Source organism: Watersipora subatra, chromosome 11 (genome assembly GCF_963576615.1).
Source record: "Watersipora subatra chromosome 11, tzWatSuba1.1, whole genome shotgun sequence".
Lineage (NCBI taxonomy): Eukaryota > Metazoa > Bryozoa > Gymnolaemata > Cheilostomatida > Watersiporidae > Watersipora > Watersipora subatra.
Window position 1 is genome coordinate 44,588,026 of NC_088718.1, and position 25,440 is coordinate 44,613,465.

General features: G+C 35.9%; 1 protein-coding gene across 2 annotated transcripts; it reads left to right on the forward strand.

The window, feature by feature from the left end:
- The first annotated feature begins 4,506 nt into the window (after positions 1-4,506).
- LOC137408859 (palmitoleoyl-protein carboxylesterase NOTUM-like) lies at positions 4,507-23,625 on the forward strand. Of its 2 annotated transcripts, none has more exons than XM_068095441.1 (11): positions 4,507-4,659; positions 6,239-6,534; positions 9,997-10,145; positions 10,259-10,369; positions 11,751-11,853; positions 12,935-13,123; positions 13,583-13,680; positions 13,829-14,003; positions 14,744-14,791; positions 17,901-18,139; positions 22,395-23,625. In XM_068095441.1, the coding sequence occupies exons 1-11, from the start codon at positions 4,600-4,602 to the stop codon at positions 22,772-22,774; spliced, it is 1,848 nt and encodes a 615-aa protein (XP_067951542.1). In that variant the 5' UTR covers positions 4,507-4,599; the 3' UTR covers positions 22,775-23,625. The 2 variants fall into 2 exon arrangements, with proteins under 2 accessions (XP_067951542.1, XP_067951543.1); XM_068095442.1 differs by having other exon boundaries at positions 17,901-18,130.
- Positions 23,626-25,440: the final 1,815 nt, after the last annotated feature.

Here is a 25,440-nt window from a genome sequence, read left to right on the forward strand (position 1 = left end):
TTATCTGCAATAATATTAGTTGCAGTGATAATAACAAAAAAATTACAGTACAATACACAAGCACACGCGTTCCTCGTGTCATCTGTCACGAAAGTTACCTATTGGTCGAAGTTGTCATTCTTCAAACAGACACGACTGCATCAGACAATTGAGACTTGCAAGTCTGGGATGTGACCCTGGAAAAAAAGCCCCTGGAAGAAAGGCCCCTGGAAGAAAGGCTAGAGTGCAGGTATTTTTAAAATAGAGCTGCGAACTCTGTGCTCCTGCGCTTGCTCAGCCTAAACTTACATGAGCTCCTGTTTGGTATACATTTATATATGGGTAGAGTAATGTTTTTTATACTAATTTTTTTTAAAACAGTTGCTATATAGATCTTTTTTGTTGGAGTTGTCTGCACTCTAAAGGTTTATATAATTAGGGTGTCAGTTGGTTCAGTGTGCATAGCAATACTGCTACACAATATCTTAAACACTTTTATGTTAATGTAGGACAAATCTTTGGTCTTTAGATACAGCAAAATATTTAAATAGCTCTGTATGAATGGTAAAATTATTTTTAAATTAGTCAAACCTCTAAATACCAAGTTACTACACTCCACATGCTGCTTCATATGTCAAAACTGTCGTAAGTTGGAGCAAATATTCCTATATGACCACACTGTAATTAGCGTAATTCGTTCGACAACCGTATGAACCTCCCAGAAAATACTTCAGATAATTATGTACAGCATAAATAATAATAATGTTATATGTAGCATGAATAATAATGTTATATGTAGCATAAATAATAATACATAAATAACCAATAACGATCTAAATAACAATATAATTAGCGTGAATAACAATGCATGAATAATAGTAATATATAGCATGAATAATAATAATGTATAGCATAAGTAATAGTAATGTGTAGGCATATAACCTACGTAGTGATATGTATAGCGCAAATAATAATATATAGATAGCACAAATCTTAATCATATAAAGCATAAATAATAATATATATAACGTCAATAATAATATATATTATTAAACCAGTGTATTTTGTGAAACTATGTATATAATAACCAAATTAGTCAAGTGATGGAAATGAATAAATAATAGTTTCTACTAGAGCTGTACAATGATCGCTTTAATTAACCGATTAACGCAATCAATACAAATACACGATTAACTGAGTTGAGCCAATTAATCTTCAAATAAAATGCAACCGAGGTGGTTTATGACAAGCAACACTTTTTTACCAATTAAATACAACCACAATTATTTTGCACTCAACTATGAAAATACTAAGTGAGTCAATAAGTAAAACTTGTTTATACAACAAAAAAGTGCCGAGCCGATCTAGTTGCAAGCGGACATGTTGTTAGTTGTTCAACATGTTTCTAGGTAATAGCTACAACAGCGATTTCAGTATTATTTAAAATCTTACAGTCTATTTTTTTATATTTAAACACTTTTTTAGGTAAACTATACATGTATTTTGGTTTTTCAAAAAAATCACGATCATATTTAGCTTTAGAATAATAGTATAATAAGATTGACACTTTATTGGAACATGAAAGCAGAAAAATGTTCTCCATACTAGGTAGCGCATTTAAAGACGTTGTTGGAAGCATAAACAAGAAAGTGAAGTGCAATACCTGTATATGCCAGAAAGAATTTGTCTACCACCACAGCACATCATCATTAAGATGTCATTTAACTAATTCTCATCATACAGCTCAGAATTCATCACCAGCGGTCGCAGACAATAACTACTACTGCTGACTAACGCCACTACTGTCTCCTGTCTCTTCATTCGGACAATGTGAACTAACTGTTCTGCCTCAACTTTTGGCTGGCTTAATTAGAGACGTCCATGTCCTATTTTCGTACTCATAATAATTAATACATGGTAACTTATGTACATTGTACATAACATGTACTCCTGTTAACAATAATTGTCTCAAATATAATTAATTTATATGTAGCTGTATTATTTGTTTTTGAATATGCAGGTTTTTGCTAGATTAATTCTAAGATTAATCAAAGATTAACTGGTTCAGATCAGTTATTAATCGCGATTAATATCTATAATCGTTGTGCAGCTCTAGTTTCTACCATTACTTTACTAGAGAAACCATGGAAGTTTGGGAAAAACTTCCAGGTTTTTCCAATAGTGGAATAGTGAATAGACTGCGAGATTAAAAAAAGGGTACACAGAGTATGCAATGTCTAGGCCTGTCTACTTGTCTACCAATGTCTAGGCCTGTCTACTTGTCTACCAATGTTTAGGCCTGTCTACTTGTCTACCAATGTATAGGCCTGTCTACTTGTCTACCAATGTCTAGGCCTGTCTACTTTTCTACCAATGTCTAGGCCTATCTACCAATGTCTAAGCCTGTCTACTTGTCTACCAATGTCTAGGCATGTCTACTTGTCTACCAATGTTTAGGCATGTCTACTTGTCTACCAATGTCTAGGCTAACTTGGTTTATGTTCTTTCTAAATTTTAATTTTTTTTAAATTTCAGTTTTTACCAGTTTCCTCATCTCCTCCTAAAAAACTGGAGTGTCTTTGAATACTTTGAAAGTTGAATGTTAAATACTACTGCTTGATTAGAGCAGAATATTTGATCAAGTTGTTTATCATATGTTGAGAAATTAGCATGCTGAAGTGGTCATCCGTTTTACTGCAAAGTGTTAATTCTGGCAAAAGCAGAGTAAAACCAGTTCGGCCAGTTAATTGAAATCATAGTAAACATGTTTATTACTTGGTATGATTAAGATCTTGAATATTTTTGTAATCTGTCTCAGAAAAACTCATAGTGTAACGGTGTCTTGTCACCGAAGTGATTTAGGAAAGCCATTGGTTAACTTTGCCATGTTTTAGTAACTAATAGTTTAACTAACAGCTAGAGTCTGTCAACCGACAATCAGCCAATAGGGAGCCATCTAGTTGTATGTTAACCAATAGGTAGCCATCTAGTTGTATGTTAACCAATAGGAAAACATCTGGTTGTGTGCTAGACAATAAAAGGCCATCTAGTTGTATGTTAACTGATAGGAAACCATCTGGTTGTGTGCTAGCCAATAAGGAGCAATCTAAGTGTATGTTAACCAACAGTAGATATGGTTTGCTATTTTCTACTAAAATAATTTTGAGTACTATTGAATAGTTTATCAAGAACATATATGATGAATCATTTCCTTATGTTGATCAGTCTAAAGGAAGGTCATGGTCAAGAAAAATTTAGCTCCAAATCATTGGCAGCATCTGATAGCATTCTAAATTTGTTTTGTTGAATTGGTAAAAGAAAATGCGTTTGCGTTTCATCGTCTATACATGACAAGCTTTTGTATATTTTAGATTTTCACAGAACTGCCCCTACCCACATACCCCTCAACTTCTATTCTCTCATCCACCCACTCCACCCATTAATCTGATCATTGGTAATCGCTTAGCCATAGCTCCATTCTTCACGCAGTGCCTTTGAGTAAATCATACATGTTTGACCGTGATATCACGTTGCATGATTGTGCAACATTTGCAGTGCCAAAGTACTATGGAGCAGCTAAAAGATTGACCTAAATCCCTTTTGTTATAGTTTACAGATTTACACGAGCTTTTTATATTTTTTTTAAAAATCCGATTATACCTAATATCATAAGCGTTACATTTTTAAGCCAAATCATTTTATATTGTTCATTTCTGTTCCTCTTATTATGACGTATTTATTTTAATGTATTTATTATAACATATTTGTTTCTTTTTTGCTGAAATTTGTTAAGTTTGTAAAGCTTAGGTACACAGTCTAACCTGCAAAAAATAACTTGCTCAATTATATTTGAGTTCTTTCTATTCTCTACTGTAGTTGACTATCTTTCCACTACAATTAAATTTTTTGTAACAATCATTTATTTTAAGTATACTATGTGCATCTGTTAGATATTCATACATTTAAAGTCATATTTCAAGTTGATGAATTGCTCATGAAATGATTACATAGCTTCGATAACTCACTGGCATTCATTAGAGAGACAACTCCCAGTACATACGGCTCGATACGTTATAGGAGTTTATCATAGCCTAGCATTTTTAATATCTTGCAACGTTACTCCTGTTATGATCTCGCCTTCTACTCTTGTTACATTTTTGTTGTTGCAAAATCTAGCATGAACTCTGGTGTTGTACGGACTTATGAACTCGGTCTAAGTGCTTCCCTTGTTTACAGATACCCGAGTACGCCATCGATTTGCATTGCTTTTATTCAGGATTAACTCAAATTAGTTATTTAGACTGTGATATCGCCACAGTGTCGAAGTGAGAGTTGGGGGCTCACACGTGTTGACTACCAGCTTGGCACTTAGCCTCCTCACCGCAGCGGTATTATCACAAGAATTCTATTCCTTTGATCTCGAGCGAGCCAATCAGCTTCCCCGAAGGGTTCAGCCCCCTGCGCCTATAGCATTTTAATAGAGAGCCTCATCTCAGCTCATTGTTTAACACGCACCGCTGTGGAAATGTACTGCAAATCACACACTTAGGATTTCTAGGAACCAGTTGGACGTTTGCCATTTGCATATACACTCTCCATATAGCTTTATTTCGTATCTCCATGCAAGGATATGCGCTGAGAGCAACAGAATTCTTGCTAGATATATTCGCTGCCCCATTGGTAAGAACTTTACATTAATTTGCGCACAAATGCTCTCTGCAAGATTTATTGTTGCATTCCAGTTTTGTTATTCACTATCATTACTTATTAGGGTTGGAATATTTCTATGGTGATAGATTTGTTTACCAGGTTTGCTGTATTATGGTTAGAAGTGTAATACTTCTCCCACCCAGTTTAAAAGTAAATTATTGTTTTGTGGTTCATGAGCTCTTTCATGGTTTAAATGGTGAAGTCTGAATCATTGCCAAAAGACTAATAAATAGCTATAAACTGTTTATTGTTGTTCCTAAAAAAGACATTTTTGAAAAACATGTATTTGCAAAATATTGGTTCAGCAATACTTGCTTGTGATTCTAGAGGGTTAACTACAATTTTACCAACCAAAACTTAGATTATTTCTGCTTGCACCATTCTCAGCAGGCCAACTCCTCCTTGACTAAAATCTTTAGCGTGTAAGCTTCTAGTTTTCATAGTAGTTTATTACTTGTGTAAGTTGGAGACCCAATAATCTAAACAAACAGAATCATTTAGCGTTGAATTTTTAAATTCTTTTTATACCGTAGTTCACTGAGTTTTCTTAATGAACTCTAGATGCCTGTCAGAATTCAGGAAAAAATTTATTTGATTGAGAGAGTAGTTTGAGGTAGCGTGCCCTTCCCTACACCGCCATAGGTTTTTCTGGAAATCGAACTCTGTCCTACTGTTCAATGTTCACACGTCAGATGCTTTAGACTATTGGCAGCTCTTTCATGAATAAACGATGCCATTCCTTTATTATCTCACTCACCGCATTTTCTCACTATTGTAAAAGTTCACTTTTTACTTAAATATTCACTTGAGCTTCATCAGTTGATATGCAGTCCTTTAGCAATATGCTCACCTGAGTTTTCTTTCAGCGAGCTAGAAAATTATCTGTTGTAATAATCTATGGTTTGAAGCTTTTTAGATTAAACTTGTTCTCTCAGGCTAAAAGTAGAGGTTTTTAATTATATTCACAAATGTGAAACATTGTCGTACTCTATCAAATTAAAGACTGCGCCGTTATTCAATAATTGGGTGTTTAACAGATTAGCTCTAGTCGCTTATAGCATACCAGAATGCAAAGAATTTTAACTGCTTTGTTTAATGAGGTAACATATCTTAGACCAGATTTCTGGTTTAATATTTAAATTAGCATAATGATGTGATACAATTCTTTGTAAACCGAACTTACATATATCATTTCAGCGGGATTGATATAAATGCAAAGTAATGGAATGTTTCGAAGTTTTAATATATCTTAGCGAGGAAACAACATCACAAACAGCGATTTGGGGACACGCCGTACTATGAGAAAGGAACAACCTCTCTGTCAATATCCTTTTAGAATAAATAAGCTATAATAATTATTGAAGGGGACGAATAATAGCGAGGTTCGGATATAACTGGAGGTGAGACTGGTGACAAATGACAAGTGAGGATTAATAACTGTTCACCTCTCTTGTAATAAATCGACTGACTAGATTATTACGCAGAAACCTTCTGGTTATTAATAGGGTATTGACAATTATAAGTCCTCATTCAGCGTTATCTTTTGTAGAACCCGAGGTGTACATACAATATGATGGAAGGACACTTTCAGCAAATGCTACTGTTTGCTATGCTCGCAAGTGTATTGTGTAGCGAAGGGAGTATCGAGAGCGGTGTCGAGGAAATTGAACTGAATGTGGAAAAAATTGCGTCAATTGGTAATACGGATGTGCTTTTGTCAACGATCAGTCGTCTAGCGTTGGCGTTAAATAAATGTGGAGTAGATGTTCGAGGTATAACAGAACTCCAACGAGTAATGCTGCCAGGTGATAGCAATGCTAAATGCATGGATGGAACAACAGCGGGGTATGTATTATATTGACACCTCTCTACAAGTGATTGTGTGCTAGGATTCTAACGCTGAGATGCAAAGGTTATCTATTGGCATTTAAAATGTCACCCAACATCCAATGCATTTATTTTTGTCGAATTCATTTGCCTGAAATACTTGACACATGCGTATTCGTGACATTACACTACGTCATGTGGCGTTGAACATTTGACAAGGTTCAGTCAGTCATTTCTCACACAGAGGATGCCATTGTTTGCTCTTATCTGGCAGAGATAAGCATTTGTTTTTGGTATGAGGCTTCCTTTGATATCCATTGACAAAGATAGTTACAGCGTTATCTAAGCAAAGCCTCACCTGGTCTCAGTCCACTGCTTCCTGTGGTCACAGGCTTCCAGCACGCAGTTTCTGTGTTTGGCCTTTTAGCAGCTGAGAGGAATGCGATTACGAAGGCGGCTGGTGGGCTTGAGGACTCGTTTGTGAGCCAAAGGCCATGCGCCTGATTGTGAGAGAACAATAGGACTGTGGCGATTTTGGATGAGCTGTGGTCACACGGCTACGCTACTCATTTGTCTAACCGATTGAGCGGTTTTCGAAGACTTGAAAGTCATGGCTAATTTTTTAGTTGTCAGCCTGGGTTTCTGCCAGAACAAGTTATTTTCTTTGAGTGTTCTTGTTTTACATTAAGGCATTTTTTGTTGTTGTTTATATATGATGTAAATGAACTAACAAGGACTTGTCTCGCACTCAATCATTTCTTCTCATCTTGTTTGTTAACAACACAACACCAACTAATGCGTTTCCTTCACCCTGACCTCCAATAATACCACAACTATTACAAAATATGCCTGGGTAGGAAATGACTAGCCTTCAAGAGCTAGATCAGTAATTATTATCAATTTTTCCAAAGGAATAGCTCACAAATATGGAAGTTCAACATTAGCACACCAGCCAAAACACAACATAGTTGGCAGTTAAATCTCATGAAGCTCTCTTCCATTGGTCATAATTCCTTCTCAACATATCAATGATTTCTGCGTCATTGCACGGTTTAAAAAGCTGTTTTCATGCTTCCTGCTATATCATATACGCTGTCATATCATATACGCTGTCATATCATATACGCTGCTATATCATATACGCTGCCACATCATATACGCTGCTATATCATATACGCTGCCATATCTTATACGCTGCTATATCTTCATGCCTAATGTCCGCTGCCAAGTCTTATACAATCCGGGTAAGAGTTGCTTAGGAAGCTGCTGCCTTTGAAGTTGCCATAATTGCTCAATTAATTACCTGTTAGAAAGAGATAATGGAGGCTGTTGAGTATACTGCGGCAGCATCACACCAGCCCTGTCTCCACCTCTAATAAAACACCTCGCCGTCACGCCTACTTTCTCTCATCTTCGCAAGTCTGGCCTCTACCAGCCTCCAGAGATTATAAATGCGAGCTGTTAGCAGGCTTTCATGTTATTCCGTGACAAACGACATAGGGTTACCTTGGCTTCTTATTATTCTCTTTCTCTCATTCCTATCCAGTTTGTTGATAGACACTTTTGTTCTGCTCAATAAGGTCTTACATTATATATCTCACAACCCGTGTTATCTTCATTGCTCATCAATTCAATTTTTTATGGATATTTGGTGGCCTTGTTTGTTGGCAAGTTTGATAGCCTATATCTTTCTGGTCAAATTTTTGTGTCAGCAAATTTCATATATTTATTGGTCAACATCACGTGCTGGCAAATTTGCTATAGCTTTTGGTCAACTTCTCATGTAGGCAATTGCTATACACCTATCGGTTGACATCGCGTGTTAGCACGCTGGATGAACCTTTCGGTCAACTTCAATTTTTGAGGCAAGTTTTATATACCTTTGGGTCGACATCACATCGCTTGTAGGCAAGTTTGATTAACCTTTTGGTCAACAACACTATCTGGCAAGTTTTATATACCTTTCGGTATACATCCTGTGTCGGCAGGCTTGGCATCGCTTTTATAGCTGAAGGGCAAGTAAAAGGTCTTCATTTATCAATTGATGAGCAGATGATGTATGAAAGAAACACTAGTTCAGGATATTTAGTGTTCCTTTAACCTAGATGGTTTAATCAAAGTTGTCTTGTGAAATATTCAGTACAATTGTTAAACTCCCAGACATGCCATTGGATAAATAAGATTATCGCATCACGGATCGAGTTTAATTGAATCTCACCAAGGCAGAGAGTAAAATAAATACCCCGGTATTGTAATCCTTAACAGATAACAGTCGATCCCCTTCGCGTTAAAACATGTCTAGCCAAAGTTGCCCGGATAAATACACTAGATAAAAAGTGTAAACCACATGGGATCTCTTGCATTAAAACATTTTTTATCATGTTGTATGAATAATTTGTCAGCCCCATAGAAGTTGCGAGTGTGGAAGGTGAGGCACAGTCACTACAATTGGATAACTCTTAAGATATGCGTAGCTTCTATGGCTTATGACCTATTCATACAACAGTATCACATATTTCGTGAGTTAAGATAAATAATTCTTTGATGTTTCGTACAAGGCAGATTAGCGAGGCATTACCCTTCGAACGTTTGATGAAGGTAAACAGAACCTGCTGGAGGTTGTTATACCTAATCTAAATCCGTCAAGGCTAAATATATTGGTAAAACACACCAGCCATACACCCTTACTCCCACCTACTAAGTAAGGATAATACCTTTTTTATAAAAGATTTCATAATAATAGACTATGGTAGCATTATTATTACTATTATTAATATTATTGTTAGTAGAACTTCAAAACAAAGTAGTAATAGGACAAGCAACTTTGTACTCAAAACATCTGTTTCCTGTCCTATAAGCTCCCAATCATTGTAGCTGAATGGTATTGGTTGCGGGCTTGAAAGTGCTTGAGAGAGCTAAGGGCCCTTCAGGTCTTCTATCGCTCTCACGCATCCAGGCTGAGAATACTCTATTGGCCACACTCCACTCATACTCATCCCTTTGCTCTTGCCTTTACAAACTCATCAGAACTGAGAGGAAGGCCTCTTCTCTCTTTCGATGACCACTGGGTGCTAATGCATCGGCTTTCAGTTGAGTCAACACCTACTTCCGTCTGGCTTGATTGGTACGAGAGTGATGACTCTATTGTCAGCTATGAGAAAAGACTCCCTGGCTCATCAAGCTCATTGATTCACAGGACTGCACTGTCCTCTCACTTCTTTTCCTATACCTAACCACTTCTCACTTCACCCGCTACTACCCGCTGACAGGATGCTCTTCGGGACACACGGCAGACTACGCAAAGTGCTGGCTTTAAGCCAATGAATGCGTTCATCGGCTTGTCGGTTGTGTTGAATACATTTAGCAGATACCCACTTTACTCCACTCACTTGTTATTGCTTACATAGCATGCTTTACTTCGTTTCCAACCGCTGTCATCGTCTTAAGAAAGTGCTGTCTTAGATAATATACTTGTTGCAGTTACTACATCAGGAAAAAGTCTGGCAGTAAGCGTTGGCTCCTGTTTTTGGATGGCGGCCATTACTGCTTTGATAAGAGATCCTGCAGATCGAGATCAGACAACACACCAAATATGACAAGCTCGACGTATTGGCCTCTCACCAAAGAAGGTAGGAATGTTAAATAATATTTCTAGGTACTTCATCATTGATGACTTTCCATACCCTTCAAACTTCATATGAGCGTATTCCAGCCATTTGGTATAGCTATTTATACATTGCAGGCAGTGGAATCCTTTCTTGGAACCCAGAGGAAAATCCTTTTCTGTATTCTGCCAACGTTGTCTACGTGCCTTATTGTTCCTCAGACGCCTTTGCCGGAAACAATACTAAAAGTAGGCTTTACGTCTTCATTGGTTTTTCTCTTTTTCTCTTATTGGATGTTAACCAATATTGTGCCATCTGTTGTTAAGTTCCTATATTAAAATCATCTCTACTGCATGTATGTTAGTAAATATGTTATTTTATAGAATGTTAAATACATTTACCTGCACAATGCATTGTGGGAAAGTTCTGTTTGAGGCTTCTTGTAAAAGTTGGATAGTGCTTGACTTTTGCGCAGACTTCTGACAGCACTTCAGGTTAGGGTGGTAGTTTGACGAGCCTATCACCTGTGCTTGCGACCTCTATGGAAACCAGGCTTTTGATCTTATACTAATTTTGATGGAAGCATAACCAATCCTGCTCCTTATCTGCATTCTGCCTCAATTTTTTTCCTTTACCTAATGAATTGTCTCTACGATTACATAACAGCCAGCAAGCCACTTTGTTTTTGTTACATTATGCTAATGAGCACGGCAGGTGGTCGGTGGAAGAGAGCTTTCGGGGAGGTAGATGGGAGATGGTGGTTTTGCACTGAGTAATGTATAGAGATGCTATTGTAGTGGCTTGTTTTATACTGGTGTATTCCACTAATTACAACTATCTCTAACATTCCGGTTCCTTTGATCCTCCTGCCTAGAGTTGATCGAGTCTTTCATTCATCATAGAAAAAGGCTTTTTGACGAGCCACAGAGGTTGGTGCATAGCTTGCCTCATGCGTGAAGCCACACAACTGCTCTACTGTTTCAGTACAGATCGCTAGCTTAATGCCATTCACCTTTAGGTCTGTCACTTGCTAGTTCCTGTGGTCAATGGCTAATCGTATAATACAACCAAAGACGCTTTAGGATTCCCTACACATACTTACAGGTGTATGATAAAATATTGATAAAATATTTATTGTGAGAAGAGATAAGTATTTCTATGCATAGCCACAAACTTGGAGTTATCCTCTATATGCCCGCCATGACTTGGAAGGTGATTTACTTGTTACGGTACGTGTTTGTTATAAACGTTCAATTATTATGTTATAAATTTATTTATAGTATTATTAAAGATTTATTATATTATACCCTAAAATATCGAAATATTTATCAAGGTTTCACGCCTCATCTTTTAGTGTTGCATCACCGCACATGCACTTATTCACTATCAGTAGACCCCAAGCATCCATTGTGTACCCAAATCAAGCCAAAATTACTGGAGTTCTGTTAAGAGGTAACCAATTTGAATTGAAATTCTTCAGATGAACCTGAGCTGTGCATCCCTACGCCTAGGAAATACCAAAAATCTGAAAAGAAACGTATAATACCACACAGACCGCTTCTTTTCTCTCAACTCTTTTGTGACCTATAGATACCAATGTTGAGATTCCTCTAACTATCTTTATTGTAGACGGGATGTATTTTATGGGAGCCAACATTGTAGAAGAAGTGGTCAAGGATTTGTATAATCATGATTTGCAACAAGGAGAAAAGCTGTTTTTCGCGGGCAGCAGGTAAAAAGACATGTCCGTTTTATGTTCAAATTGTATGCCTACATTCCTAGCATTTGTTTTTATGAGCTCTGAAGTTAAATAGATATCTCAATGACATCTTTTTGTCCAAATCGATAATCTTGAGGCTTTTAGCCTGAGAGTCTTTTAGCCAGGGTATTCACATCATACCCTGATGTGAATCATCAGAGTATGATGCTATCACACCTCTATTAGCACTCTTCTTTTTGTGTCTGGAGATGTTATGATTGGCTCATAATTACAACTAGCCCGCGCCAGTAAATGTTGTTTTTCTGGGCAGCGTGTATGCGAAAGCACTCAATGACTGCTTCAACTAGTTTAGACTTTTAAAAGTAAAATAATGCTCAAATTATCTTGGCTGCATTAGTCTTATCTGATGAACATTCTGTTGAATGCAATCTTCAACAATTAGAGACGTGTCTCCATTGCTCAGTATCATCTATCAGCTCTTTCCTCTCCCCTCCTATTTCAAAGCTCACTGTTTTGTATATGTTATGACGCGGCGAGGAGAGAAGATGTGTTGCCTCTGAGTGCATATTTTCGTACTTCTTCGATTGATACTCTAGCATCTTTTATCGCATACCCTTCACGCCTAACATCAATGGAGGCACATCATAGTTCAAAGAGGTGTTATGTTTGCCACTATATACCCTTGAAGCCAGATGTTTGCTAGTGGCCATCTCTCACACGCACACACACACACACCTGAGCAATCAATCTGTTCATTGCCTTACGCTTTCTCTCAACTACTTATATATCTACTAACAACACAATACATTTACTTTCTATTTCTATTTCCTCTAACATGAAGCTCTATTTCTCATGCTTTTGTCATTTAAAATAAAAAACATAATTTCATATTAAAAAGATATTATTGTTTCAAAACCCCGTAGTTAACTAATAAAAAAAGTTTTCACATCATGAGTATTTTCAATAAGGCCACCAAAGTTAATTGTTTTAAAGATTATGAGGTGTAGGATAGGACAACCCTTAATTTGTTTAAGCCAACTATTATGTATGATGATGAATGTTTGGCAAGTTATATAACTTTACAACTTTCCAGCGCTGGAGCTACAGGAGTCCTACTAAACATAGACAGGGTGGCTGATACTCTTGCAAGAGACGCCCCTGGTCTTGATGTATATGGAATCGTTGACTCGGGCTGGTTCATTGACCCAGAGCAGCTACATAACACAGAGTGCACCAGCACTCTCAACTGTCCACCTGCTGAAGCTGTCAAAAAGGGATTCCGGTATGAGGCTAAGATTGGTCCGCCTATGTCATATTTGCAAGCTCTTTAATATATTTTCTATGGTCCTAGTAATCTTTTGGCGCTACCAGGCAATAAGAAAGCTTCAAAGTATTTAGTGATATAAACGCTTAGTGTGTGTAGGTGTTCAAATAGGTGCAACACATCCATTCCTGGATAAGTCTTTCACTTTCGTATTTCGCAAGATATATGTTGACCAGCCTTATGATACGACTATAGAATTTTCTGTTGTTTTTCATTGTTTCATTATTAATCCAGTGTTTTTCTATTTTTTCATTTTCGTCATCTTAGATGTAATATGCAATAAGAGTGTTCAGTTAAAAATGGTTTGTAAGGAGAGTCGATAGTCTGCTGCAAATAGGGTTTGAAGTTTGCCACTTTTTTAAAAAGATCAGAAATACTGTTGTTCAAGACTCGGTCATGATTATATTTTGGCTGTAGACTATGGAAGCCAGAAGTTCCCAAACGGTGTCGGCGTGCATACCCGGCTGAACCTTGGCGGTGCTTCTTCGGTTACCGAGTGTACCCTTATATAAAGAGTGAGTAGCCAATAGCGAGACACCTGTTTATATCTGTCTCCCTTTCTAAAACAAGAAAAGAATTAGTAGATGTTATACTTTGGATTTTGTGTCTCATTACTCTTTCACAAGTTTCAGCTGTTTTGAAAATAGTTGCATCTCTATTTAGGTCCACTCTTCGTAATAACCTACCTATATGATGAGGCTCAGGTGGTGGCATCCATGGGAGGCTTTAGTGGCTACCAACAGGCCCAGCAGGACACACACGCCAAGCGGAATACTCAAAGTGCCACCTACATGAGGGAGCTAGCTCGTCTCATGAATCACACCCTCTCCAACGTCTCGTGAGTCTTCCTAGTCATTATTCTCAAGCTTACAACTAGAAAGATGATTCTTGGCATGTTTTGGGAAGTAATTTGGTTTACTGGAAGAATTTTTTCTCTCGAATGTTAACTCTCATAAAATTTAGCATCTTAGTAAATCTGTCAAAGCATATTGCCCTGTTGACCTGTTCATGTTTTATTATTAAACAAAACTAGCTACCTTTTGTGTAACTTTCATGCTTGTTGAACATTTCTAAGTACAGTCTGTTCCCACATATAAGCCTCGCATATAAAAAGCAGACCTGAAATCAGAGAATTTATAAAAATTCGCATATAAGCCAACCCTATAAATCGTATAATCGGCTTATACACACGCCGTACGTGTGTATAAGCCGAACTTCTTAGTTTGGTCAAAAAGTTTTGTGTTTTACAGTCGACTTATATGCAGGGTTATACGATGAGTATTGACACTCTTCCATCAGTTTTCAAATCCATAACTAAATGCTTTCAGTCAAAGCGAGTTTCATCTTTTTTATTAGCAGCCTACAGTTGATTCAGAGAAGCATAACTCTCCAGATAACATAACTCCCCAGATAACATAACTCCCCACACGCATAATTTTAGCAACCATGATATTTATTATCTAAACTTCTTGCATTGGAAACTCACTATAAATATTATCACGTAATTATTAAATTAATAAAATAATTTAATGTTTGACAAATCTGTTTGCATAACTATCCGTATGTTGTTCGTTGCAGTGCTGTCTTTGCTCCTTCCTGCTTAGACCATGAGCTCTTATTAAACAGGTAAGACTATCAGAAAAGTAAGGCTTTAAGAGAAATCAGTAAGTTGCAAGATTGGTGATAATGATGTAAAATTGATCATGGGAAGATAACCATTTTCGTTCGAAGTGATTTAATTGTGAAGCGACTTGTCAAGCATTGACATAATTAAAATAAACAAAGTCCTCAAAAACCAATATTTACTAGTTTTAAATTTTAATCTAACAAATATATTACTCACCAATTTACAGGTTTTGCTTCATTTTAGAGTTGATAGATTTTAAAACTATTCATGTATTAATAATTATTAAAGAAAATATGTAGTTATTAAGCATTAAATATAGAAATGAATAAAATGGTAAATATTTATATATATCAGAAGTATGTGAAAATACTAAAAGTTTTTTGTGTTGATATATTGTACATATCTATTATAAGTAATTTTGTTATATGTTTTTGTAGTATTAATTTTTATCTAAATTCATATATAAAATGAGTTTTTAATCTCAGTTGACCGGTCAATGCTAATGCATAGGTTGCTGAGATATATTGGCTTACATAAAGTTGTGTGATGATTTGTTATCAGTTATAAAACGGAAATATTTAATGAAAGACTGCCAAAGGAGGCAAATCTTTATTTTTTTTTACCATCATTCCAACTTTTAAAAAGATCATAATCGTTTTTTTACAGTCACCCAAAGTACATGTAAAGTTGTTTTTTTTAGAACAAGTCAAAGCATTCACTACCATACTTTTTTGTATAGCTTTAAGTTTTCAAACTTAAAACTATACAAAATTATTTCTACGGAATCAAAATCTTCATTTTGATTCCATAGAATCAAAATGAAGATTCAAAATCGTTTCAAGAAATGTGCCTTACTTGTGGTAGGAGCTAAACAATTTGTAAAAAATAATAATAAATCTATTGCAATCTCGACAATAGCCTGGTATTCATTCTTTCTTATTTCAGAAATCTTGTTGCTTACGCTTATTTAAGATGAATAGTAGATTAGTGTGCTTTTTGATTCCCTATGCATAGATAGTATACGTAGGGAGGTGCGTAGGGAGGTAGCCTACATAGGAAGGTACATAAAAGAGTCCGTAGGAAGGTACGTAAAGCATTTGGTCTTTAATACATACCTTTCACAAAATTTAGGTAATGATGATAGCCTTTGTTTTGATCCGGATAAACAAGGGTAGACAATAATTGACTCAGGTTGCGTCTATTGACAGTAAATATGTGGAATCTCTTAATCAAACTCGAGGTTCTGAATCTTTAAAAACATTTTAATAACTTTAGGCCATGATACCTGAATGCTTGTCTAATAACAAACTTGCTCGGTGTGCAGCAAAATAGTTTCGTTGGATTCATTCAGGGTTTTTGATAAAGCAACTACTTAATGTGTTGGTCACATGTCGCCAAAAATGGTATGCAGAGGATAACTCTAAGTTTAAGACTTCGCATACCATATTCAAAAATAGTTATTCTCTTGATATGTTAGCCAGAGCACCCGGAAGAGTACGTGTAGGGAATATGAAAGTTACCAATTTAGTGCGCAGAGAAATGGTCCAAGGCTTGATTTAGAAATGCTCTCTATACAGAGGTAGTGATTTAGGATCAAAGTACAAATATCCTTACTACCTCACCTGGAGGAATGCGATGCTTCAGACATTTTCATCTCCTGTCCTTTGATGTGGGGTTTTTTAGTTTGCCTTGACCTTCAATACCACATTGTAGTTGGCAGATGTATTATTCACCTATTGTAATGAGACCGCGGCTAAATGCTCTCTTTTTCAATGGTTGTTATGCCGCACACGCAATGACATCAAAGTGAATAGGCTATTTGGGGAACAAACAAGGAGAACGTGACAAGAGTGTGTTATGTTCGCAGTCTTTGTTGACGGGCGCCCACCACAGCTCTTCGGTGGTTACTCTTTGCATGGGCACACCGTAGCCAATTGGTGCAGGGTCACGCGCAGCGGCAAGCCATCAAATGAAAGGGCCGGAGAAGCCTGGAGTCAATACTTGATCTATTGTCTTCTGCAGTGATTGGCAATTGAAAATACTGCATAGTATTTGCAGAGATCTTTTGATATTTGATAGAGCGTTGGGTGAAGCTGTACACGCGTAGCAAAGCCTATTTTTAGGTGTCTCTCTATTTATAGAACTCGTCAAGTCTGAGAGAAGGGAATCTAGTGGTTTATTGGGTGTGCCATGACACCCCAGCGGTTTATAGACATCCTAGGCATCTCCTCGCTATTATACCTCGCAGTCTCCTAGAGACTCTAATCGTATATTGATTATATAGATATGGTTGTAGGTCACTAAAAAGCTAAAAAAACAATCGCTCGTTAATAGAAATCTCATTGAAATAATTTATGACACATTCTTGCTGCTAAACCTGACTACGCAGCTAAGGTGGTATTCGTTTTGCATCAATCTGACATCACCTGACAGGTCAATTAAATCATGTTTTAGAACAAAACAGGATGCAAAGACCTATTTCTAGCTGAAAACACATTTTTAAACTTGAATTGTTAACAATATTACTGCTGTTTTGCTCATTTTTTATTTCAGTTTGTAAATTGTCATAAAAGTTGAGTTGATCATTTTAAGTTTCTTGTTATAATTAAAAGAATCCACAGTCATTGAACGTTGGATTCTTTTAACACGAACTTCTCTATATGGTGATTCCCATCGTAACTGAAATATCGTATTTACAGATGAACTTACACAGAATTTTAGTAAATTTTATCAGAAAGTATCGATATTGTTCTATCATTTGCAATTGCTTTTAATTTTTAAGATGATCTGACTGCCAGGGCATTTCAAGATTAAAATTGACAAAACTTGATCCCATTTAAAATGCTCAGAACAAGCGAAAGTGCGATTATGACGTCTATAGTTGCAAAAAGACCGACTGAATAGAGACGACTAACGCTGTAATTTGAACACAATAGCTGATATCAACTATGTAGCAACGATAGCAACGATAGCAACAAGGGACATCATTCTGCATGTTAGTTAACTTGCGTATCCGCAATGCTGGGTTCTCCTAACGTGAACTTTCTGTATATTGATTCCCGTTGCATCTCAAATATCATATTGAACCAGTTTCATGTCTTTTTGCAGCAAGTGGCACAGCATATCTATAAATGAAGTGACGTTGTTCGAGGCACTCAGATGTTGGGAAGGGAGTCAAGAGATGACGAACAGGCCTCGTCAGGAGCCTCCATCTCCCTACCCATGGACAAGCGGCAGCTTTGACATGCCTCAACTGCTGAGCTTGTCGGAAGACTTTGAGAATGAAAAGGCCAATGAGATTCGACATTCAAAGAATAAAGACAAGGACGAGAGAAGACGCCTTCGTAGTGAGTATTTCATATATGTAACAGTGCCTACTATTGCTTGAAGTTAGCGAAAAAATATCTCCTTTGAAAATGCTTTTTCTCACGAGCAGATAAAACAAACTGATCTCATATTATTGAATGGTGATTTGTGTAAAACATTTTCTGCTGGATAGTTTTGCGACAGAATTAGACAAATGAAAAAAAAGGCCACTTGATTTAATTTTACATGTAAATATGCAATTTGTTGTTCACCTACTGAGAGAACAGAAAATATTTCCCTCGTTTATTTTGACACAATCAGTTTGTGGTTGTGTCAAAATGGAAAAGTGAATTGTTTAAAACCATTTGTGTTGCTTCAGCAATACGATTTATTTTAATTTTAAAATGTGATTTTCGGAGTTTAATTTGCAACTCCAGTCAGAACTGAAGAAGCATAAAACTCCAGAAAGAACTAATAAACAAATAACAAGTCTGCAGATTAGATTAAAGACTGAAGGTTTGTAGAGACACGCTTATCCCTGAGTTTTATGGATAAGCATAATCTTTTCAATACCTGTGTGGAACGGCAGCAGGCAGCATTCACCAAGCAGAACCTATACAGCGGTGATCATAATATGAGGCTGCTTAAAAATGTACACTATTCGTAATTAAGTCAGTTTCTTATAAATTTGTTAAATAAATTATAGTTTTATGGGTATCAGTGGAAAGCCAAGGATGTTCTATGCATGAATATTAATAAATATCAACTAATGCTTGCCTTTTGGCCTGGCTTTGGTATAATAAAGCGGTATTTGCTCGTTATGACGAACAATTCAATTACTTTGTAGTCAAATAGTTAATTATTAATTACTATTAATAATGACAATTAATAATGACAATTAGTACATGAAAATTAAAATTCTCATCATAACAAACATTTTTGTTAAATTTTTTCCAAAAAGTATCTCCTTGGACTAACATCTGCCAGAAGAGTTTAGCAGAAGAGTTCGGCATTCAATAAAATGAACAGCTATCAATTATGACAAAAAATCAATTTTGCTAGATCCATTAATTGCTTTTGTTATGTCTACTGTCATATAGTGGCGAGGAAAGGATCCAAGGAACACACAACGCTTACAACTTTAGCATGCATTCAGCTAACATGTAAATTAGTTAACTCTTTATTACAGTGAGTTCTGGTACTCATAAAGGCAGCGTTGCTGTCGCTATCAGTTTTTCTCATTCTGCCCATGAGCTATTAGAGTTTATTGATTTTAAACAAATGATTGTTTGAAAAATAAAAGTTTTAAATAGATTTGTGTGATTTAAAAGTTTAAAGAATATTCTAGAAGTAGTTCAAATTTTTTTGCTGTAGATGTTGTTCATATGAGGCATTCATGTGGCAGCTGTGCGTACACCTGCCACATGAATGCCTCTTTAGATCTCTTCACAAATTATTCATTGGTCATTCTCCTAATGACTGTCAGAGAAGAGAACTTGCCAAGCGTGAGTTCAAAAAAGACAAATTAACTTCAACTGCACGCTGAAAACATTATCTGCAGGTTGTTTTGAATGCGTAATGAATAAGGTTTGAGTATTGCACTTCAAACCTAGGTGCAGAGAGCCCTCAGTTGTGACCTTGTGCGGTATGTTATACTTTATACATGTATACGGTTTGAAATAAGTAAATAAAATATATGCGGTATGATAATATCTATATAGATTGTTATCTTCAATACATTAAAAAAATATTCAGAATCTATCCTAAATAATAATTCAAAAACATACTTTCACTGCTGTTTAGTTTACATATTTGAAATCAAGACAAAATAAAGATTAATATAATATATTAATATATATTATATAGAATATAATTAGAATAATTATATTAATATAATATATTATTAATGGCTATTTACTAAATTCTCAATGATTAACAATATTATAAATAAAAATTTAGTTCTTCATTGAAGGAGTCCAGTTTATTTCACACACCACTGTATAATAAAAATGATTTTAATATAATCCAGTGATAAATAAAAATAAACAATGAATTTATATATAATATATTGGTATATGTTAAAGCATCGTCTATCTTAGCCTCAATCATGCGTTAAGTCATGCACCAGGAGCCTGACTAGATCGCTGACAAGAAACGGTACGGTTTGTAAATGCCCGGTAGTCTGCCTCAGATCTGTTAGGTTCTCAACTATACACCTGATCTGGCTACAAACTTGTGACTAACAGTTTACTGTAAAATAAATAAACAATGTTGGATTGGTTAGCCACTAGATATCCGCCTCGGGAGAAAGTTCTCTATCAAGTCCGATAGAATGCTCAATGGTGGCACAACTCTTAGGCAGACAGATTGAACATGAATAAATGTCACATCATGGCACCAATAATTACATTGTAAAAAAGTAAAGGCTGGGAAATCTTAAAATACTGGTCGAGCTATCAAGGCGCGGTCTAATCCAAAGAAAGTGTTTAGGATAGCTAGCTAAAACTAAGCTAGCTAGCTAGGATAGCTAAAACTAAGCTAGCTAGCTAGGATAGCTAGCTAAAACTTGAAAAGTACAAATTTGTGTAAATTGGATACTTATATTTTTATTGTCAAAGTTTTTTAAGTTTGGCAAATGTGACTAAATTGAGTGAGGTTAATCGTGACTCTTGGCTACCGACAATGTTATAACAGACGGCTAAAGAGAGCAATCATTGCGCTTATGTATGATGTCATATGATGTTACTATGACCAGTTATGTATGATGTCATAAGATATCAATGTGATATAGCTGTAAGCCATATTGAGAGGTTACATAGGAATTTGTAAACCTTTTGTGACTAAAACTAAAGAAAAATTTTAAAAATCACAATAGGAAATGGTATTGAAACCCTGAAGCCCTTCCAACACCCAGAAGTGCAATAATAGCGGCACACAATTTAAAGAACACCTGCTTGTCATGGCAACATTTTTGTCCCCACTCTCAGTTTCTTAGATGACCATTGACATGTTTATACAAAATCCGTTTGCGTAATCAGACTATTCAGTGCAAATGTTTACTCGGTTTATTTTCATCTCAATATGATCTTGTTTTGGTCTTTTTTCTTTCATCTTTAGCTAGAAAAGCTCATTTTGTTTATATTTCTTCCGTTCACATCGAGTAATGAGCTGTTTTGCTGATTGGTGGTTTTTATTAGAATCGTTCAGCATTAACCTCATGCGTTAGTGCTACCTTAGTGCTACCGCAAGCCACTGCCTACCCATGTCTCACCCAATCACCTGCTGTCACCTGCCTGTGTATTGTTTGGTTGATGTTAAACAAATTACCGAAGCATCATCATCCTAGCTAGGAAAATGATTGCCACCTTTTTATGACCCTCAAAGAATGTCTGGTTTATTCAATAAAAAGAATAGGAAACGGGAAGAAGGAAACCAGCTTCTAAATGTAAAAAATAATGTTGCCAAACCTACAAAACATTTTTAATGAAACCAAGAGAATGATTTTTGTCTAATCAGGACCACACAAGATAGCTGTGTTTTGGGAGCTATCAAAATTTTCTGGTTTATTGACAAGTTGCACTTTTAACGGCGCATTTGATTTGCAAAGTTTAAACGTTATGCAAAAAGAGTTAAAGGACAGACAACTTTGCTGTAATCGAGAATCAGTTCCTCGTGAAGCAATTTATAATTGTATACGATGCTTGCCTGTGAGCAGTCACCATCTGACTGTCTACTCGGGTAACATATGAGTAACTACCAATTCATTACCAATTCCAAGGATTTTATAGTTTTGTTTAACGTATTTCTCACAGAAACGAATCTTACCACAAAAACTATTATAGATGCAGCGTTACCAAATTTTTCGACAATGTAGGCTATCCTTAAAATTTAGGTTGATAACATTTCGCTGTTCATCATTTCAAGTAATTTAATATAATAATACATTAGTAAACTTTAACATCACTTTATTGTTTGTTTGTTCTTATTAAAATTAATTAAATATTACAAAAATAGTATATGCGGTATATCCTATTTTTGCTGCATTAGAAGTATGTAAACGACTCATTTATTCATCGTTTTCTCTCCACTCTTTCTGGAAGTATTACTTAAGCACCAGGAAAACCACCCAGTCAACAGCATTTACAAGCGCCGGCGTATAAAGAGCCAACCGAGGGAGACAAACCTGAAATAGATTTATCATAAAAACCAACACATTATTATTGTGTAAAGCTTTTAGAATTCTCATATCTCAATATTAAGATCTACTAACCAGCTGCCTCATAATATCTTTTTTAGAGCAGCGCAAGCTAAAGTCAAGGCAGAAGCAGCGAGCTTATAAGAATCGGCACAGACGGCTCCAAAGGATGCGGCGCAGCGTAGACGAGGATGATGAGATACTAGCCAATGCATTGAGAAGCAACAGTCTCAACTCATTGGCCGATGAGCGGCATGAACAATGCGTATATAAGCTCTATGACAGCTGTACGACTCCTAACTGTAACCTTCACTGCCCGTCATATATCAACATCTTTGGTTTAGCTAGTAGCAATGGTGGCAACTATGATCAGTCTGACAGTTCCGAAGCCGATGGTGCTTATAATGCTGGTCTAGAAGATATAGAAAATTATATAGATGACCCAGAAACGCTTAAAGAGGTCATAGCTCGGCAAAGGTGACTAGCGCGCGCCACCTGTAAGCAGTTATTTCATGCATTTTATTACGGATCGCTACGCAGCTACATCGGACTATAGCTGCGTAACTGGCGTGGATCCTTTTGTGTAATACTAACTACTTGAAATGTTGTGCTAACATTATTTCAATAGTTAGTTTAAAACTAAAAGATTCAAAATTCCTCCGTGACATAATATTTGGTTGTGATTTTCTTACCTCAACTTCAAGCGGAAAGACAATCAACATAAAATGCATGAAGTAATAAGGCTTCTGGTGGCGGCGGTCGACACAAAAACTTTTGTGCCATTTTTCTCTTTTGAATAATTATATTTTGGTTTGTGTGTAGAATGAGAAGTTGTTCTCTCATGCGTCTCTAGTCAACCTAATAATTAACCTGTAAATCACAAGTTTTACTGCTATTTTTATTCATATTGGCTAAAATTTTTATTTCTGTATTAATTAATTTCATTTCAATTATATTTTTTCCCTCAGGTTTTTTGTGTAACTTTACATAATTGAAATTACAAAATATGGCTTTGGCGGTTGCCTAGATGAGCATTATCACACCAGTTGATGTACTAGCCTGCTCTATTTATAGCTTTTATTACATATGATTGAACTTCGATCAGAGTCTATTAATTTATGTTCTATTTTAATCCACGTCTAGCTGGGAGAGGTTTGAACTTACTATTTCACCTCTCCTTACTTTCTACATTTGTAAGAATCTCGTCAGATTTAAAATTATATTATGCCTACAAATGGCTGTAAACACGCAGGAGTTATGCCTCCCGCTCAGTTTTGAGAGTAATAGATATTCTCTGCATGATTGTAAATAAGAAATATTTATTGATGCTTACTATTCTCTCATTCTATTCAACTAATTCTCGACTATCATCTTCAGTCAAGGTTGATTCTAGTCTCTCCGATGGTTTGATAGTCGATATGCTCTCCCTATTTCATTTGTTCTCAATAGAGATGAAAGAAATTTGTTAGCATTTTATGGGTGCTGAGCTAGGCTTATCTCAGTTTCTCATTTTTCATGACTTCATACTAAGTTAAGCAATAAGCTCTCTGTGTTAAAAAAACTGATGAGAGTGAGAAAGAGGAGGGGGTCAGGGATAGACATGGGTCTGAAACTGTGTAGATTGGCTTATATGCAAAGACAGCGATTACAGTATCAGATACAACACAGATGTTATTATTACAGGCTACGGCAGTGGCCACTGACTAATGTAGAGAGTTTGTACTTTTTAGTACTGACTAGTGTACAGAGTTTGTACTCCTAATTACCGATCATTATACAGAGCTTATACTACTGACTAGTGTACAGAGCTTATACTACTAACTATTGACTAGTGTACAGAATTTGTACTCCTAACTACTGACTAGTGTACAGAGTTTGTACTCTGAACTACTGACCAGTGTACAGAATTTGTATTCTTAGCTACTGACCAGGTTGCAGAGCTTGTATTCCTAACTACAGTACCTGACTACTGTACAGAGCTTGTACTGATGATAGCGCAGTACTACCACTTGTATGATTGCATACTATATGAATTCTGTAGAAACCCTATTCTAAGCAAAGTTTCTTCTTATAGATGAAGCTGGGTTTGAAAGTAATTAGCTAATAACGACATGATTGGAGAATCTATACGTGGTTTCTTTTTAGAGTAACTTGTTTGTCTTCTAATGATTGGATAACCTATACATGGTTTCTTTTTAGAGTAACTTGTTTGTCTTATAATATTTCCTAATCTTACGCAGCTTTGCTTACCCAATATCCACAGCACATTTTTGACTGTTTATGAAATGAGAGAGGGCAAGGTTAGAAAAGTAGAATTCTTATGCTGAATCAAAAATATTTTATTCTGTTGATGGAACTTGTCTGCACTCAGTTTTACAAAGTTGAGTGTAAGAATCCATATTGTAGAGCCAGAAATTTTAAGGGGTTGAACCTTTCTCTGAAGGAGTGTATTTGTTGTTTGTTTGTACTCTTGCTTCACAAGATCTCGGATCTTTTGTAGTCAGTCATCTTCTATTGATTCAGTTTTAAAATTGCTTTGGTTTTATTTTTAGACTTTGATATTGATGTGATTTGTCATAAATCACTTTTAAATTTCCTGCATGCTTTCTAGGACTATCATCTGCTATTTGGACTATCATCTGCTATTTGGCTAGTACTGCTACTGAAAGATATTGCTTGTTGATTGCTGCATGATGCTCAAACCTAACTTGGCTACTCAACAATTATGTACCCTAATAATTCTTGTGTTTTGAGGAAAAATAGCATTTCCATTTCTCTATGATCCATTCTGCATATGTTGACTGAGATAGATATGAACTCGATTCTTACCGATCAATTATTACCGATCAATTTTTGCTGATTAATATTACTGATCAATTATTGCTGATCAATTATTACCGATAGATTTTTACTGATCAATTATTACTGATCAATTATTACTGATCAATTATTACCAATCAATTTTTACCGATCAATTATTACCGATCAATTATCACTGATCAAATTGAAAGTAAATTAGACCAATAGACAGAAATAAGATTAAAAATAAAATAAGGAATAGTAGAGCAAAATTACGTACATGGGAAGAGAAAACTCATTTTGTCTAATGCTGTTCTACAGTGTAAATAGGGAAGGTGTCGGTGTTTG

Coding starts and splice junctions, on each gene's coding strand:
- LOC137408859 (XM_068095441.1), top strand. CDS start 4,600: ATGCAAGGATATGCGCTGAGAGCAACAGAATTCTTGCTAGATATATTC. Junction 13,681..13,828: donor AGTGTACCCTTATATAAAGA/GTGAGTAGCCAA, acceptor ATCTCTATTTAG/GTCCACTCTTCGTAATAACC. Junction 14,792..17,900: donor CATGAGCTCTTATTAAACAG/GTAAGACTATCA, acceptor GTCTTTTTGCAG/CAAGTGGCACAGCATATCTA.